Source organism: Thalassophryne amazonica, chromosome 6, assembly GCF_902500255.1.
Source record: "Thalassophryne amazonica chromosome 6, fThaAma1.1, whole genome shotgun sequence".
Lineage (NCBI taxonomy): Eukaryota > Metazoa > Chordata > Actinopteri > Batrachoidiformes > Batrachoididae > Thalassophryne > Thalassophryne amazonica.
Genome location: NC_047108.1, coordinates 72750623 through 72768404, shown reverse-complemented (window position 1 = coordinate 72768404; position 17782 = coordinate 72750623). Strand labels below are relative to the sequence as shown.

The 17782-nt window shown below is 41.9% G+C and overlaps 1 protein-coding gene across 1 annotated transcript in view; it reads right to left on the bottom strand.

Annotated features, from left to right (window-relative positions):
- Positions 1-279: 279 nt before the first annotated feature.
- The window catches only part of LOC117512413 (rho-related GTP-binding protein RhoA-D-like), a 49424-nt gene continuing 31921 nt past the window's right edge, over positions 280-17782 (bottom strand). Inside the window, exons 3-5 of the mRNA XM_034172465.1 lie at positions 9123-9243; positions 2490-2620; positions 280-775 (exon numbers count right to left, since the gene is read on the bottom strand). Of these exons, the coding sequence (XP_034028356.1) occupies positions 602-775; positions 2490-2620; positions 9123-9243 (426 nt within the window). The 3' untranslated portion in view covers positions 280-601. The remainder of the gene's footprint in view (positions 776-2489; positions 2621-9122; positions 9244-17782) is intronic.

Sequence of the window (17782 nt, the reverse complement as noted above, 5' to 3'; positions counted from 1 at the left end):
CTTCCCTGCAAACACACAAGTCATGAACAGACTTTGTGCTTTACATCATCTTTGTGACATGACGATGAGCACAGTTTAGTTTTATACAAATCGACACTAACCACAAAGTGTTGGATGACACTGAATGAGATCAGTGTGTGAGGAATGAAGGCTGGTACGCCGTTTTGAAGAGTCCAACTGGATCTTTTCCATTAAATTTTCCTGTACCAAATGTGCATGTATTGGGGTGGTGGGAGCACACTGAAAACCTGGGTGTCATCTCAAAACAATCACAACGCAGTCAGACACACATTGTATTTGTAAATGAAATGCACACATAAATACAAACATGATCCCAGACGTGAGGAAAGGCTGGTCCTTCAAACAGACAGGCTCGTACGCTGGTGGAAGAAACAGCATGCACAGAAAACCAGACAATGTGAGGAGCAGAGGACAGTTTTTTTTTTTTTCTTTTTAAACATGTGTGCCTGTCTTTCATATTTGTGAAGTAAGTATAGTCCATGGAAGCCATTGCTTTAAAGGTTTCTCTTAGGTTTGCTTTGTGTTTTGGGGCGTCCTTCCTTCGGTGCAGATTGGTTCTTCGTCTGCAGGCTCCTCCTCTTCACAGCACCTGGCAGCCACCCCTCTTCTTGCGCTTGCGGACCTGTAGTGCTGCTCTTGTGGCCATTTCGAACACCTCTCGCACACCGTCCTTAGTTTTGGCTGAACATTCAAGGTAGCCAAAGGCACCGATGCGGTTGGCCATGTCCCGGCCCTCCTCAGGTTTCACAGGCTCCTGGAGATTTAACATGGACATGGTGTGCTACAGTTACACAGTCGGTGCAGACGATAAACAAGGAGACCCAGACAGATCTGAACAGTGGCATGTCCAGACTGATTTGACCTGAGTAGCACTACAAAGGCACAGATTATTGGCAGAAATGCACAAACTATGACTATACACACTCAAAAGAGCATGTACAACACATTAGTTTTTTTTTTTTTTTTTTTTTTTTTTTTAAGTGACATGATACCCAACCCAGATCCCCAAAATTACTTTTGCACCACTACATAAACACATGACAAGTTTCTCATGAAGGAGTTCAATCAATGACTACGTTTACATGCAGCCAATAACCCTTTCATAACCGGAATATTAGCAATAACATGGTTGCGTACGGCCATGTAAACACTCGCAAAAACTCGAATATGTTCATATTCTGGTTTTTAAAAACCAGAATAAGACCCCTGGCTTACTCTTTTTCTAACCCGAATATCAGGTCATATAAACGCGCATTGGGATATCCCCATAGAAAGGGACATTATTTTGTGTTCTGCGCGTGTCCTATCCGCAAGGAATCTTGGTCTTTTGAGTACGGCAACTACTTGAATGCGGAGCACGCAACCCACTGGACACCACAAAAGCAGAGGTAAACAGCGCATTGTGTTCTGCGTCCTTATCAGGCAGGTCGGTCGCGGCACCGGTCGGTATCACCGCAATTGCTCTCACTGCCTCCGATGCACTTACTGAGTCTGCGGGCTCGGTAAACACCGCAGTGGGCCACTCACACCACCCCCTTCTCTGCTGTGCGGAGCTGCGCCAACTCTGGCAACAGGTCCAGAGACTATGCTCGCTGTTTTGATGGGGAGCGCTCCGGCAGCCCGCAAGGATAGATTTCTTGCGGAAAAATCCACAGCGCTGCAGGGTCTCAGTATACCGCAGCCCCAAGAGCTCCATGGCTATGACTTGGATTCTTTGCGGGTCCTGCATCCGTACCCCCGGAGGCAGTGAGCGAAGGGAGAGCACGCGCATTGTGTTCTGCGTGTGTCTGTTTATAATCTTCTTGCCCAGAAGAAAAAAAAAGTGTGCTTACACAGGAGAGAAAAGAGAAAATGTTAATGCCCATTTGAGAAAAAGTGTATAAAGTGTGTAGTGAGGGGTTTTACAGCCTTAAAACATCTATAATAATTGTAAAAACTAATGCTGACTACTTCAAGGATTTCGCCTATTGCGGTTATTTTTAGAACGTAACTCCCGCGATAAATGAGGGACCACTGTACTTCATTAGTATCTTGAAAGACATGAATATAATGTCTTTTACTGACGGTAGAAAGTACCGAGATAGCGACATTTACAAGAAGGTGGCCGAAAAGTTACGCGAAGCAGGATTTGCAGGAACGCCAGACTAAATCAAGCACCGGTGGAAGACGTGCATCGCTGTTTAGATGGGGATATTCCAAATGATACCAATGACCATGTATACAGGAGTAACTGTCTGCTTAAGCATGTAAACGGGTTATTCCTAATGATTCAGAAACCGGAATATTGACCGTATCCTGAATATTAACGGCATGTAAACGTAGCCAATGTTCCGCCTCTGACGGCGGACAGCAAGCCATCATCTACAACAATAGGGTGACCAATCAGATTCCAGAGGTAGCCTGTACTACCCCTGGACCCACCCGTGGGTCTGCAATAACTTCATAGTGCTGTCACAAAGGATACAAACCTGTTTCATCTTGGCCAGCTCCCTGCGTGTGTGTTCATCGTTCCTCAGGTCCTTCTTGTTACCCACAAGAATGATCGGGACATTGGGACAAAAATGCTTCACTTCAGGTGTCCATTTCTCTGGAATGTTTTCTACAAAAACAGGAGGAAAAGTCACAGCATAAATTTCACTTTCCTTTCAAGGAGAATTTTCCCCTGTGCCCACAGTGACATCAAGAGGTCACTACCCACTGACTAGTACACTGTCATGCCTGCACGCTGAAGCGGAGCCGCTTTCTCTGAGAGATCTCACAACTGAACAAGAAACAACTCAACACACGTCCATAGATGCCTGAAAGAACACACTGATCGATCACAATGATGTCTGGACACAGCATTGACTAATTTAAACTGACCCTTTTTTTTTTTTTTTTTTTTTTTAAACAAAGATTCCTACAATGTATAGTTATTCAAAGTGTTGTTTCCACCAAACAGTTTATGTTTCATTTAGTCCAATTCTGGCTGTCATAAAAACATGATGAAATTAGGCTCTCAATGTTGAGAAAAAAAAAAAGGGAAAAACATTCCTTGGATTTACTCCTATACTTGATTTGGCCTGTGTCCAACCATCCACCAAGTTCCATTGGGGGGGGGGGGGGGGCTAATTTGATCTGCAACTTGTCAAAAAATCCTGTGGACAAAAAATGGTGGCATGAGAGTGCAAACAGACACCATCAGATGGTGGTTTCTTAGGTGATTTGGGAGTGAAGAAGAAGAAGAAATTGAGGTTAAGGATCAGATTGTGGAGACTGAAGGAGGGAGCCTGTTGTGTGAAATTCAGGGAGAAGGTGAGACGCACTGGATGGAGGTGAAGTGGTTTTAGTAGAAGGAAGATCTGCTGGAAAGGACGAAGAGGTTGGCAAAAAAGAACTGACAGCCAGAGAGATTAAGGAAATACAAGGACACGTGAGGTAAAGTGAAAAGTGATTTAACATTGGTTAAGGAAAGCACATACGGTGCATCTAGAAAGTATTCACAGCGCTTCACTTTTTCCACATTTTGTTATGTTACAGCCTTATTCCAAAATGGATAAAATACATGTTTTTCCTCAAAATTCCACACACAACACCCCATAATGACAATGTGAAAAAATTGACATTTGTGCAAATTTATTAAGAATTAATTAATTTAAGAAATCACATGTAAATAAGTATTCAGCCTTTTGTTGACTGTCGTTGGCATCGCTTAACCTTCGCGCAGCCTCGTTCCTGCAGCTGGCACTACTTCAGGATTTTTAAACTGCTGAAAAATTTGAACGAATGGCAACGAAAACCTCAATTCGTCTGTGTCTCGTTTTGTTGTCATTCTTGATGTTTTTAACCGTTTGTGTTTTTGTAACGTTACTGTTTAATTTGACTTCGTTGGAGCAGCTGAACATTTTCACACAGCGCAGAAGCCGGTTTGTGAGCGCTGAGGCTGCTGCTGTGTTCATGTACCATTGGAAATTACAGGACAAACTCAGCCTGCTTGCTTGGATTTTTTTTTATCTGTGTGTGTTTGGGGGGGGGTGCAGCTTCAACGGGCTCAGGCAGCTTACATAAGCCAGAATTAATCTTTTGTGTGGATATAATTAATTATTTTGCCACAAGCAACTGTTAAATTTGAAACAACAAAAAAGTTGTGTAATTTCCGACGGTACTTAAATGCAGCATCAGCAGCAGCAGGAGCTGCTGCGTGTGCATATTATTTTGTATTAAATATAACAATATGAGTGTGGGAATAATAACCCAGTCCTTCTGTACATGCGGCAACAGGCAGATGAATCAAAATGATTATATAAAAAGCTGTTCTGTAAGGAAGAATTCACGTTGTGGATCAGTGATCAGGTGGTGGAATTATCGCACGTGAGTCAATGCACGCGTTCACATGCACTGATTAATTTACTGCTCTGATATATTCAATCATTACACATTTATTCTTCCTTTTGACAGTTTTCTGTTATAAATCAATATATATGGCTTAACGTAATACAGTGATACAGTAGTGACCACGGCACACTTTTTTTTTCTTTTTTCTTTTTTTTTTTAAATTGGAGGAAGAAGTAGCGCGCAGCGTGTCGACAGACAGTGTGGATTCTGATAATAATGGAGATGATCCCTCTTTTGTTCTGGACGAGGAGCAGGTGGTCCACCAATGTGTGCACAGATCTCCACAGATTATGTTTGCAGTTTCTCCAGGACCCAGCGCCGAGTCCTGGAAACACAGATGCAGACATACACTGCTCCAGGTGTGGCTCCAGGTGTGTTTCGTTAAAGCATCGAGATCATGAGCCTTTCCCTTCGTTCAGGAATCGTCGTGTGCCGTGTGACTGAGCCATAAGGAATGAGCAAGACATTGTACAGACTGGCCAAAACAGAAGAACCAAGCAGGAAAGAATGTACAGGAGAATTGGGTAATAAAGGATGAAGATGGCAATGCATTAACAAGCGATGAGACTGTGTTGAAAAGGTGGAGAGTGTACTATGAGGAGCTGATTAATGAAGAAAATGAGACTGAGAAGGCTGGATTATGTGGAGAGAGTAAATTAGGAAGTATAACGGTTTAGCAAGGATAAAGGGAGGACCGTCTACTAAGAAGATAGAGTGCATGACATTCCAGCAAAGGCATGGAAATGTTTAAGAGATAGTTTAATTTTTAACCAGATTGTTTAATAAAATCCTGGAAAGTGACAGGATGCCTGAGGAGTAGTGAAGAGTGTACTGCTTCAGATTTTTAAGAAAAAGGGTGATGTGCAGATCTGCAGTAATGAAAGAGGCATAAAGCTCACCAGCCACTGCATGAAGTTATGGGAAAGAGTAGTAGAAGCTAAGCTTGGAAAACAGGTGAAGATTTGCAAGCAACAATACAGCTTCATACAGAGAAAGAGAACCACAGATGCAATGTTTGCTTTTACAGTGCTGATGGAGAAGAATAGAAGAGACCAGAAAGAATTGTGCTAACAGTTGACAGCTCTAGAAAAAAAAAAAAAAGCTTATGCCAGGGTGCCAAGAGAAGACTTGTGGTATTTTATGAGGAAGTCTGGAGTATGCAGCTTAGCAGCAGGAATGACTGTTTAATTCAAGGAGACGGTGGGATGAAAAAAAAAGAAAAAAGAAAGCAATGGTTACCGTTTCGGCACTCTGGCAAAACAATCTCCTTCAGGATTAATAAAGTCCTCCTTACTCTTACCTGCTGTTGCAACCTCCAGAGGGAGCAGTCAAAATAAATCTGACCAAAACAGCCATGCTACATTAATGCAAGTGCAAAAAAAAAATAAATAAATAAATTAGGGTATCTTGAAAAAGATTTTTTTTTTTGTCAAGTATTTCAGAGAGCAAAAATTTCATATTCTAGTTTCAAAACACAGAAACTAAAATGTTAATTTTTTTATTTTAATAATCATATGGCCGAAGCACTGCTTTGCACAGCGAAACTCACTCTTGTGGTAGATGAAGGCACAAACAGGAAATAGCATAAAGTAATCCGGAAATGGTACAAAAAAAAAATCTGCCCAGTGGAGAAGAAACCACAAACTGGACAACATTGTCGTAAAAAGCCACAAACCGAGGGTTGACGAAGCCACAAAGTGGAAATGACATGGTGAGATGCTGAAGAGCTTCGCTCATTCATGTCCGTGACACACACACACACATACATACATATGCATACAACCCCTGGCAATAATTATGGAATCACCGGCCTCGGAGGATGTTCATTCAGTTGTTTAATTTTGTAGAAAAAAAAGCAGATCACAGACATGACACAAAACTAAAGTCATTTCAAATGTCAACTTTCTGGCTTTAAGAAACACTATAAGAAATCAAGAAAAAAAGATTGTGGCAGTCAGTAATGGTTACTTTTTTAGACCAAGCAGAGGGAAAAAAAATATGGACTCACTCAATTCTGAGGAATAACTTACTAATAATAATAACTTGTAAATTTTCATCCCCAAAACTAACACCTGCATCAAATCCGATCTGCTCGTTAGTCTGCATCTAAAAAGGAGTGATCACACCTTGGAGAGCTGTTGCACCAAGTGGACTGACATGAATCATGGCTCCAACACAAGAGATGTCAATTGAAACAAAGGAGAGGATTATCAAACTCTTAAAAGAGGGTAAATCATCACGCAATGTTGCAAAAGATGTTGGTTGTTCACAGTCAGCTGTGTCTAAACTCTGGACCAAATACAAACAACATGGGAAGGTTGTTAAAGGCAAACATACTGGTAGACCAAGGAAGACATCAAAGCGTCAAGACAGAAAACTTAAAGCAGTATGTCTCAAAATCGAAAATGCACAACAAAACAAATGAGGAATGAATGGGAGGAAACTGGAGTCAACGTCTGTGACCGAACTGTAAGAAACCGCCTAAAGGAAATGGTATTTACATACAGAAAAGCTAAACGAAAGCCATCATTAACACCTAAACAGAAAAAAAACAAGGTTACAATGGGCTAAGGAAAAGAAATCCTGGACTGTGGATGAAAGTCATATTCAGTGATAAATCTCGAATCTGCATTGGGCAAGGTGATGATGCTGGAACTTTTGTTTGGTGCCGTTCCAATGAGATTTATAAAGATGACTGCCTGAAGAGAACATGTAAATTTCCACAGGTCATTGATGATATGGGGCTGCATGTCAGGTAAAGGCACTGGGGAGATGGCTGTCATTACATCATCAATAAATGCACAAGTTTACGTTGATATTTTGGACACTTTCTTATCCCATCAATTGAAAGGATGTTTGGGGATGATGAAATCATTTTTCAAGATGATAATGCATCTTGCCATAGAGCAAAAACTGTGAAAACATTCCTTTCAAAAAGACACATAGGGTCAATGTCATGGCCTGCAAATAGTCCGGATCTTAATCCAATTGAAAATCTTTGGTGGAAGTTGAAGAAAATGGTCCATGACCAGGCTCCAACCTGCAAAGCTGATCTGGCAACAGCAATCAGAGAAAGTTGGAGCCAGATTTGTCACTCACTAAGTCCATGCCTCAGAGACTGCAAGCTGTTATAAAAGCCAGAGGTGGTGCAACAAAATACTAGTGATGTGTTGGAGCATTCTTTTGTTTTTCATGATTCCATAATTTTTTCCTCAGAATTGAGTGATTCCATATTTTTTCCCTCTGCTTGGTCTAAAAAAAGTAACCGTTACTGACTGCCACAATTTTTTTCCCTGATTTCTTATAGTGTTTCTTAAAGCCAGAAAGTTGCCATTTGAAATGACTTTAGTTTTGTGTCATGTCTGTGATCTGCTTTTTTTGTACAAAATTAAACAACTGAATGAACATCCTCCGAGGCCGGTGATTCCATAATTTTTGCCAGGGGTTGTATAAAATGCATATCTCAAAACATTAGAATATTTTACTTCAAATCACTTTTACGCAGTATGAACACCTTGAATCTCTCAAATCTGGTTCAGTACACACAACCACAATCATGAGGAAGACACTCACGGACATTGTCCACAGGGAGCTTAAGCCACAGAAGGTCACTGCTGAAAGCTCTGGATTTCTGGATCAAAGCATAGCCATGTAAAGTTGACTGGCGGGGAAAGTGTGGTCGGAAAAGATGCACAAGCAACAGTGATGACTGCAGCCTTGAGAAGACTGTCAAGCAACCCAGTCGTCTACCAGGAGGTTCTATCCCACTTCATGCTTCCATCTGCTGACAAACCTTATGGAGATGCTGATTTTGGTTTCCAGCAGGACTTGGCACCCGACAACAGTGCCATGGTGCTACTGCACTTGAGTGTCCCCACAGACAATCTCTCATAGATTCTCGATGGGGTATTGTCAAGAGGAAGATTAGAGACATTAGATCAGACCTGAAGGCTGCTATCAACACAAGTGGACTTAAAGAACACCTCAGCAGTGCCAGAAGCTGCTCACCTTCACGCCATACCTCATAGACACAGGAATTCATTCATACAGCCAAATACTAAGTGCATAAATGAAAACATACTTTTCAGAAAATAGACATTTCTGTATTATCAATTGATTATTTTTAAACTGACCTGCTGATGTATTTTAATAACTTCTATTTTGTATTTTTCTTTGTAGCTGTAGGCCATAACCAAAATGACAAACTTTTTAGTTCCTATCTACTGAAACTAGGGCATGTAAAATGTTCACTCTCTGAAATACCTGCCAAAAACAAAAAAACAAAAAAAAAAAACACCTCACAATATTCAATTTTTTTTTAGATGCACTTGTACATACCTATTATTGGTTAATTAACAGTACTTTTCCCCCCACTGTAAACAATTCTCGTTTCTTTTTTTCATATGTTTACAGTACCACCTGTTGCAAGTTTAGAACATTCAGATAAAAGTCCGCAGCGCATCAGTTTATAATTCCGATTAAATGCAGTGCTACTTGCAGTTTATGACTGTCTATCTTAAAAATCGGTCTCTTACTGTGCAGCTGGAAAAAGAAAATAAATAAATAAAATAAAAAAGACCAGCTGCTACAATGTGAACAAAACCTAGAATCACATTTCCCCATGTTTACATAGTCTAAAATGTGAATAAACTTGCTTTTTCACTTGTTTATGACATTTCAGGAACAATGTGGCTGAAAAATGGGAAGGCACATCTTTTCAGGCTTACCTAAACTGTCAGGACTATCTATGGAGAAACACATGAGGATCACATCTGTGTCGGGGTAAGAAAGAGGTCTCAATCTGTCATAGTCTTCCTGACCTGCTGTGTCCCATAGCGCCAATTCCACCTGAGAAGGGGGGGGGAGACAATGCAAGATTTTGATTTGTGTGAAATATCACATGACAACAAAGTCAGTCAAAAACAAGATATAATAAAGTCAAAGGCTTACTGACAGTTTTAGCTTTTCCGTATAAAAAATGATTAAAATAAAAAAAGTTAAAAAAAAAGGCAGGTCAGCATTTTAGTCCTTTTTGCAAGAACCAGGCCCATCTATATAATAATAGACATGTAGCCTCTGCGTGTGTGCATGGCTTCGATCACAGAGAAACTGCGGAGAGCTGACATTTCCTGTTTGGTATGCTTATGTATTTTGGGGCAATATTGCCAAAACTGAATGCTGATGGAACGAATATTTTTGGAAAAGTTAGCGATACTAGCTAACAACAGTGAACAATGGATGTTGTGCTGCAATACACCATGGGAGTTCAAGGTTTTAAATATTACTGTGATTCACGTTAGATTGCGACTCTTACCGTTTTATTGTTTTGTAATTCAATTGCTTTGGTCACTTTAGTAAAGTGTCATGTTGCTGTTACCATGAGTGAGAACTGTAGCTTTTGTCTTTCAACACCATCTCTGTGAGTGCGTAAAAATAAAAGCGCCTGCTTACGGCAGAATACAGAAGAGACAAAAAGCTCTGCGTGTATGCATATGTGCATGCATGCGTGCGTATAACTTCGATCACGGACAAACTGGGGAGAGCTAACATTTTCCGTTTGGTATGCTTATGTATTTTGGGTCAAGGATGAACGCTGCCAAACAGAACATTGATAGGACTAATATTTTTGGAGAAACTACAGATAGTGGCTATCATTGAGCAAAGAACGTTGATAATTACATTCTGGACTCACGCCATTCTAGCACAGGACAGTAAATCATCTATATATTAAAAGCGTTCATGATTTTATTTAGCATGATCAACACAAGTACATAATATAACTGTAAATACATTAAAAATATATGTATGACACAAAAGTGAAAACACTTATTTCCATTGTGGTCCATTTAAAAATCAAATGACAAAATAGAATAATAAAATAATAGTGTGTATATGATAAGAAGAACCTGAACCTATTATCCATTGGGATGTTTCACCACACAACAAGCCATATTATTCCAGCTGTTTGTTATATGCCAAACAGACACAGCAACAACACAATAGCGACTGGCTCTGTTACGGCTGGAGGGTATGAGAGAACCCATTTCTTTTCTGTCCTAAATGAGCGATCACATCTCTATTTCACCTTAGTATTTCTTCTGTGTTTCCTGTTGCTTAATGTTGACAAATTATACCTTATTTGTAGTCTTTCTGTTGCCTGCTTCTGTTTTTTTTCCCTCTGAGGTGTGACTCCTCCTTCAGAGGTAGGAGTGGGTGTCTTCTTCTGCAGATCTCCCCTCCTGGACACCAGCATGGACTCCCAAAATTTCCTGTATATTTGTCTACTGTGTCAGTAGCACGGCCAAAGCAGAGTGTCACCTCTTTGGGTCTGGTCCGCTTGAGGTTTCTTCCTCAATATCAGAGGGAGTTTTTCCCTTATCATTGTTGCTTGTGTGCTTGTTCTAGTGGCTAGTAAGGTAAGACCTTACTTATGCGATGCACCTTGAGGCAGCTTTGTTGTGATTTAGCACACTGTAAATGAAACAAATGAAAGTATTTCCAACTACTTTTTCCTCTATTTTAATTTGTTTTATTGCCTGTTGCAATAGTTATTTTTAATTTATTTGTTTACAATTGGCGGTAAGTTGGTGACTATTTTTTTAATTATGTATTATGTATGGATTAAAACATATTAAAAATAAGTTAGGAAAAAAAAAATTCACCCCTGTACAGTTTTAATGGAGGCGGAAACCAACTATAGAGACCAAAACCCTTTTTTTGGACCAGGCTGTAGACATGTTTATTTCTGCTCTAAATTTGAACATTTTAAAATGGGCTTCTAGGGACATGTGCACTGTTTTGGTGCCAGCCTTGAGTGGCCAGTCAAGAAACTGCACTTCTGGGTTGGGGTCAAAATACGGATTTGAGTGTTGCCACTTAAAGCAAGAGAGAAACGAGGGTAAGTAATAAATTTAGATTAATCACAAAGCTTGTAATCAATTAGAATAATTTTTTAAATTGCCTGACAGCACTTGTATATAAATAAATAATTTGTCTGTCCCCATGTGATACTTACACATGTCTACAGTTTTAATCCTACCTACCTACACCAAAATTGGTATACGCATAGCTTGGGTCTTATTGCACATTTAACAATTTTAATTTTCGTTATTCTGTACTGTGGCAGTCTGCCGTGCGTATATTTAGCTCAATGGTCAGCCCATAAATGGGGAAGGAGATGGTGCGCAAACCGGTGTGACAAACATGTCCCCATTACTAGAATTAGGGAATAAAGCTCACGATTAGGGGGTTACAATTTCTTAAAGCATATTTTTGCAAGCAGGGGGGGTCACCCCTTTGAGTCTGGTCTGCTTGAGGCTTCTTCCTCAAATCATCTGAGGGAGTTTTTCCTTACCACCGTCACCTGTGTGCTTGCATTGGGGGTTGGTAAGGTTATACCTTACTTGTGTGAAGCACCTTGAGGCAGCTTTGTTGTGATTTGGCTTTATATAAATGAAAATAATTAGAAATTTTGTGGACAAGGTGATTTTATCTGTGCAAACCAGGATCACATGAAAGTCAATTTCAGTAATAAGCCTTCACAATTTTATTCTCATCGTACAGCCTAAAAGAAAGACTATTTTTTTACCAAGATGGCGCTGGTGATGCAGCTGCCTGTTACTTCAGCTCTCCCTCTCTTTTCCTACTTTCGCTATTTTTAATACTGCTTATTTGTCTTTATTTGCAGTGGGTGGTACCCTGTGCAAGTATGCACATGGGAAACCCACTTTTGTCACTCTTGTGATTATTTACATGCTGCTTTCTGCACTTTTTGAGGCAGCGCGGGGAAATCCCTTTGTTTCCAGCTCCGGAAGTCCCATTGTTTATAGCCGGGATCAGCTGCTTGGACTACGAGGCTCAATGTACAGTGGGCCGGGTCCCTGCTATGCTGCGCACCTGGACATACCTGCAGACATACAGAAGAAAAGGAGAGGCTGCAGAGGTGGACGGACAAAGCGGAGAAGGACTTATATTCCGTCTGTGGTCATGGGGAATGTAAGGTCTCTCCGCAACAAGACCGAGGAGCTAGCAGCACTAACCCGTTTCCAGAGGCTGTATAAGGGCTGCAGTCTCATGTGCTTCATAGAGACGTAGTTGGATCAACATGCACCGGACTCAGTCATTAACATGGATGGCTTCACACTCATCCACGCGGACAGGACGCTGGCGGAGAGCGGAAAAAAGAAAGGAGGGGGGCTTGCCGTTTATGTGAAAGAGACTCGACTCATATTCACGTCAAAGACCAGATCTGCTACTCGGACGTGGAGCTACTCGCGGTGAGCATGAGGCCGTACTATCTCCCACAGGAGTTTGGAAGAGTGATTACGCTCTGCGCGTATATTCCTCCCTCAGCAGATGCCGCCGCTGCCCGTGAGTGGATTCACAGTACAGTCACGTGGCTGCAGACGCAACAACCCCGCGCCCTCCTCCTCATCACCAGGGACTTTAACTACACCTCCCTCTCCGCTACCCTCCCCACGTTCACCCATTATGTCACGTGTAAAACCAGGGACAATAGAATACTGGACCTCTTTTACGCCAATGTGGAGGATGCTTACATCTCCACCCCCTCCCCCCGCTGGGACGCTCTGATCACAATCTTGTCTATCTGCTCCCCCAATACACACCCAGGGTGAAAAGAGAACCAATACACAAAAGCTCAGTGAAACTCTAGACTGAAGAGGCCACTGAGAGGCTGAGACTGTTTCAGAACCATAGACTGGAGCATGTTTCAAAACTCTTATGGTGAAGACATCAAGGGCCTGACCCAGTGTGTCACTGACTACATGAAATTCTGTGTGGAGAGCACTGTGCCCACCCGGAGGGTACGGTGCTTTCCCAACAACCACCCCTGGGTGACCCCCAAGCTGAAGGTCCTGATGAACCAGAAGAAGAGGGCTTTCAACTCGGGAGACAGAGGAGCAGCGTAGAGTCCAACAGGAACTCCGGTGGAAGATCTGGGCAGCCAAGAAGGAGTATGGAAGGAAGATGGAGGAGCAGCTGGCCCGGAACAACGTCAGAGACATGTGGAGATGCCTCAAGACCGCCTCCGTATTTGGGCAGGGTGCCAGCAGGACTGCAGATGGAGATTCTCGGTTCGCAGATGAGCTAAACAGGTACTTTAACCATTTTGGCTCCTCCAGGAGTACCGGTCGGTCATCACAGACTTCGTGGACTGGTGTAAGCACAACCACTTGTGTCTAAACACCAGTAAGACGAAGGAGATGGTGATCGACTTCAGGAGGAAACCCTCACCCCACCCACCGGTGAACATCCAGGGGGAGGACATAGAGACTGTGGACAGTTTCAAATACCTGGGTGTTCACCTCAAGAACAAACTGGACTGGACTCACAACACCGACGCCCTGTACAAAAAAGGCCAGAGTCGCCTCCACCTCCTGAAGAGACCGAGATCCTTTGGAGTGAACAGGCCTCTGCTTAAGACGTTCTACGACTCTGTTGTAGCCTCTGCTCTCCTCTATGCTGTCGTCTGCTTGGCCCCGGGCAGCACAGAGCAGGAGAGAAAGAGACTGAACAAGCTGGTCAGGAAGTCCAGCTCTGTCCTGGGCTGTCCCCGGGACTCTCTGGAGGAGGTAGCTGAGAGGAGGGTGTTAACCAAGTTCGAATCCATCATGAACAACTCCTCTTACCCTCTGCACCGGACTGTAGTGGAGCTGACCAGCTCGTTCAGTGACAGGCTGAGGCACCCTCAGTGCAAGAAGGAACGATACCGCAGGTCGTCCCTCCCTGCTGCTGTCAGGCTGTACAATAACACTGTGAAATAACCACATGCAATAATACATCCACAAATCACGTGCAGTAACAGCTCGTTTACAAATCCCTGCACTAATGTCACCTTACCACACCTAAACTCCATTTCACATATTGTAAAGATGCTCCTATCTCCTTTTCAGTCCCAATCACACACATATACACACACACACATTCTATTTTTACCTCATTTCCCATGTCTCATACTGTTACAAGATTTATTATTGCTTATCCTTGCACACGCTGTTTGATGAACATTTTCCTCTACTTGCACCCACTTGTGTGTTTTTAAGAGCTGATGTAACGTGAATTTATCCTCTGTGAGATCAATTAAGTTTATCTTTATACAAGTCCACATAGTATTTTTTTCCTGCGTGACAGCAGCTCTCTCAATTATCCTAAATGAGAATACAGTGTATGCAGTCACATGCAGTTTAGTGTTTACATTGTTATTCTATTTCTCGTTAAAGTATTCTTAAGTTCCAATAAGAAACCCTCTGGCTCCTTCAGGTGGCAGACATTATACGCCAACTGACAACATTATGAAATTTTATATCATGATAAATATCACTATCAAACAATATGGAGATATCACCCAAGCCTCATTCTTGGTGAGAGAGGGGTAGGTAAAAAAAAAAAAAAAAAAAAAATCAGAGCAAGAGGCACACAAGGGGCATGCCCTTTACTTGCCATCTACTGCTGTGGACATCTATGTCATGTAAAACTCGTCTACAAATTTCTGGGAGGGATAGATATGAACGTCTTCAATTCGGGTCAGAGTATATCAGTGCTAGTAAATCTTTTATGATGAAATACCCGACCAACTCATCAATCACGTTAATGTCAACATTAACAAATATTTATATAAAAAAGTCCTGTGTCAGACTGGCGTCCTGTCTAGGGTGTACCCCGCCTCGCGCTCTATGACTGCTGAGATAGGCTCCAGCCCCCTAGGACCCTTAACTGGACTAAGTGGTTGAAGGTGAGTGTGTGTGTGTGTGTGTGTGTGTATATATATCAAATCAATTTTATTTATATAGCGCCAAATCACAACAAACAGTTGCTCCAAGGCGCTTTATATTGCAAGGCAAAGCCATACAATAATTACGGAAAAACCCCAACGGCCAAAACGACCTCCTGTGAGCATGCACTTGGCGACAGTGGGAAGGAAAAACTCCCTTTTAACAGGAAGAAACCTCCAGCAGAACCAGGCTCAGGGAGGGGCAGTCTTCTGCTGGGACTGGTTGGGGCTGAGGGAGAGAATCAGGAAAAAGACATGCTGTGGAGGGGAGCAGAGATCAATCACTAATGATTAAATGCAGAGTGGTGCATACAGAGCAAAAAGAGAAAGAAACAGTGCATCATGGGAACCCCCCAGCAGTCTAAGTCTATAGCAGCATAACTAAGGGATGGTTCAGGGTCACCTGATCCAGCCCTAACTATAAGCTTTAGCAAAAAGGAAAGTTTTAAGCCTAATCTTCAAAGTAGTGGTCTGTCTCCCTGATCCGAATTGGGAGCTGGTTCCAGAGGAGAGGAGCCTGAAAGCTGAAGGCTCTGCCTCCCATTCTACTCTTAAAAACCCCAGGAACTACAAGTAAGCCTGCAGTCTGAGAGCGAAGCGCTCTATTGGGGTGATATGGTACTATGAGGTCCCTAAGATAAGATGGGGCCTGATTATTCAAAACCTTATAAGAAGAATTTTAAATTCTATTCTAGAATTAACAGGAAGCCAATGAAGAGAAGCCAATATGGGTGAAATATGCTCTCTCCTTCTAGTCCCTGTCAGTACTCTAGCTGCAGCATTTTGAATTAACTGAAGGCTTTTCAGGGAACTTTTAGGACAACCTGATAATAATGAATTACAGTAGTTCAGCCTAGAGGAAATAAATGCATGAATTAGTTTTTCAGCATCACTCTGAGACAAGACCTAATTTTAGAGATATTGTGCAAATGCAAAAAAGCAGTCCTACATTTTTGTTTAATATGCGCATTGAATGACATATCCTGATCAAAAATGACTCCAAGATTTCTCACAGTATTACTAGAGGTCAGGGTAATGCCATCCAGAGTAGGGATCTGGTTAGACACCATGTTTCTAAGATTTGTGGGGCCAAGTACAATAACTTCAGTTTTATCTGAGTTTAAAAGCAGGAAATTAGAGGTCATCCATGTCTTTATGTCTATAAAACTAATATATATATATATATATATATATATATATATATATATATATATATATATATATATATATATATATATATATATATATATATGCTGTGCATCAATGATTTTTTAGCACACAGGAGCATCAATACCAGTTACGTGCACCCCTGATTACACAAATACAATAAACAAGCAACATGCATGTACGTTTATCATTTTTCTTGTTTTTTTCAATTTGTGGGAAATCAAGCAGAATCTCCTTTTTCAGACAATGTTTTTCCAAATCTCTTCAGCTTATGAAGATGTAGGAAATGGCTTCCACTGGTATTTGAAAAAAGGTAAAGTGAGGAGCTTCTCCTGGGGGCGAGGTGAGGCCCTCTCTCCTCCCACCTCCACCCGCACCTTAGCACCACCATGTTCTAAATTTCTGGGGAGTTCTGATAGTGGTACATCTGTATCACACAGTAAGATGCATCATTTAAACAGAATGATCAATTATGGAAGATGCCACACCATAATTATTTTCCTTCATGAACATTTTCATAAGGTATTGTGTGAAGTTTCATTGAAATCCACCATATGCTTCAGAGGTGTTACACAATTCATGAATACTGGATTTATAACAACTTAAATTCATGAGTCAACTCATAAGGACATGGAGACTGACTGCAGACTGCGGTCCACTGGCGACCTCTCTGCGGTGCTGGTAAGGTCGCCAGTGGACCTCAGTCTGCAGTTCATCTCCACCTGAAAGACACTAACCACACGTTTGAGGACAAGGAAGTTAAAATCTTAGCCAGAGAGAAGAAATGGTTTGAGAGAGGTGTCAAGGAAACATTCTTTGTAAAACAGTTGAAACCCAGCCTTAATCGGGGAGCGGGTCTCAGACACGCTTTGTCCCCTGTTTACAATGGGGTACTCGGGTCAAAGCAGTTTCAGTCTTTTGTTCATGGTAATGAGTCATTCACGTCATCAGGAGAGTCGTCAAGGGAGCCATCAGGGGAGGCTTCCATCCCATCATTAGGAGAGTGCTAACTAGAGCACAATAGGTGCTAATTAGAGCTATTGTTTAGTCACTAGCAGTCGGCCTCTCGGTAGGAGGGGTCTGGTTAGGTTAAAAACTCCAGCTTTTGTTGGCTTCTGGTTTATTCTTCTCTACAAGAGCCAAGACAGAAGTCAGACTACCAGAGCAAGAATTTTAGCTGAGGAAGCTTCTGTGATTTGAAGCAAAATGTCCTCACGTCAAGCAACCCAGTTCAGTGGAAGATTCAAGCTTCTCTATTATTTCTCTACGTTGATTGCAGATTGCAGCAGGTCTGCCATCTGCTTGAAGCAACAAAGCAGCGCTTCGACCTGCTGTTGCTGGTTTTCTGTTTCGCTGGTATTCAGAAGTGGGAAGTCCACTGGCGTGAGCACCAGCCAATGCGTAAACTAAAGATGTCCATCAGGTAAA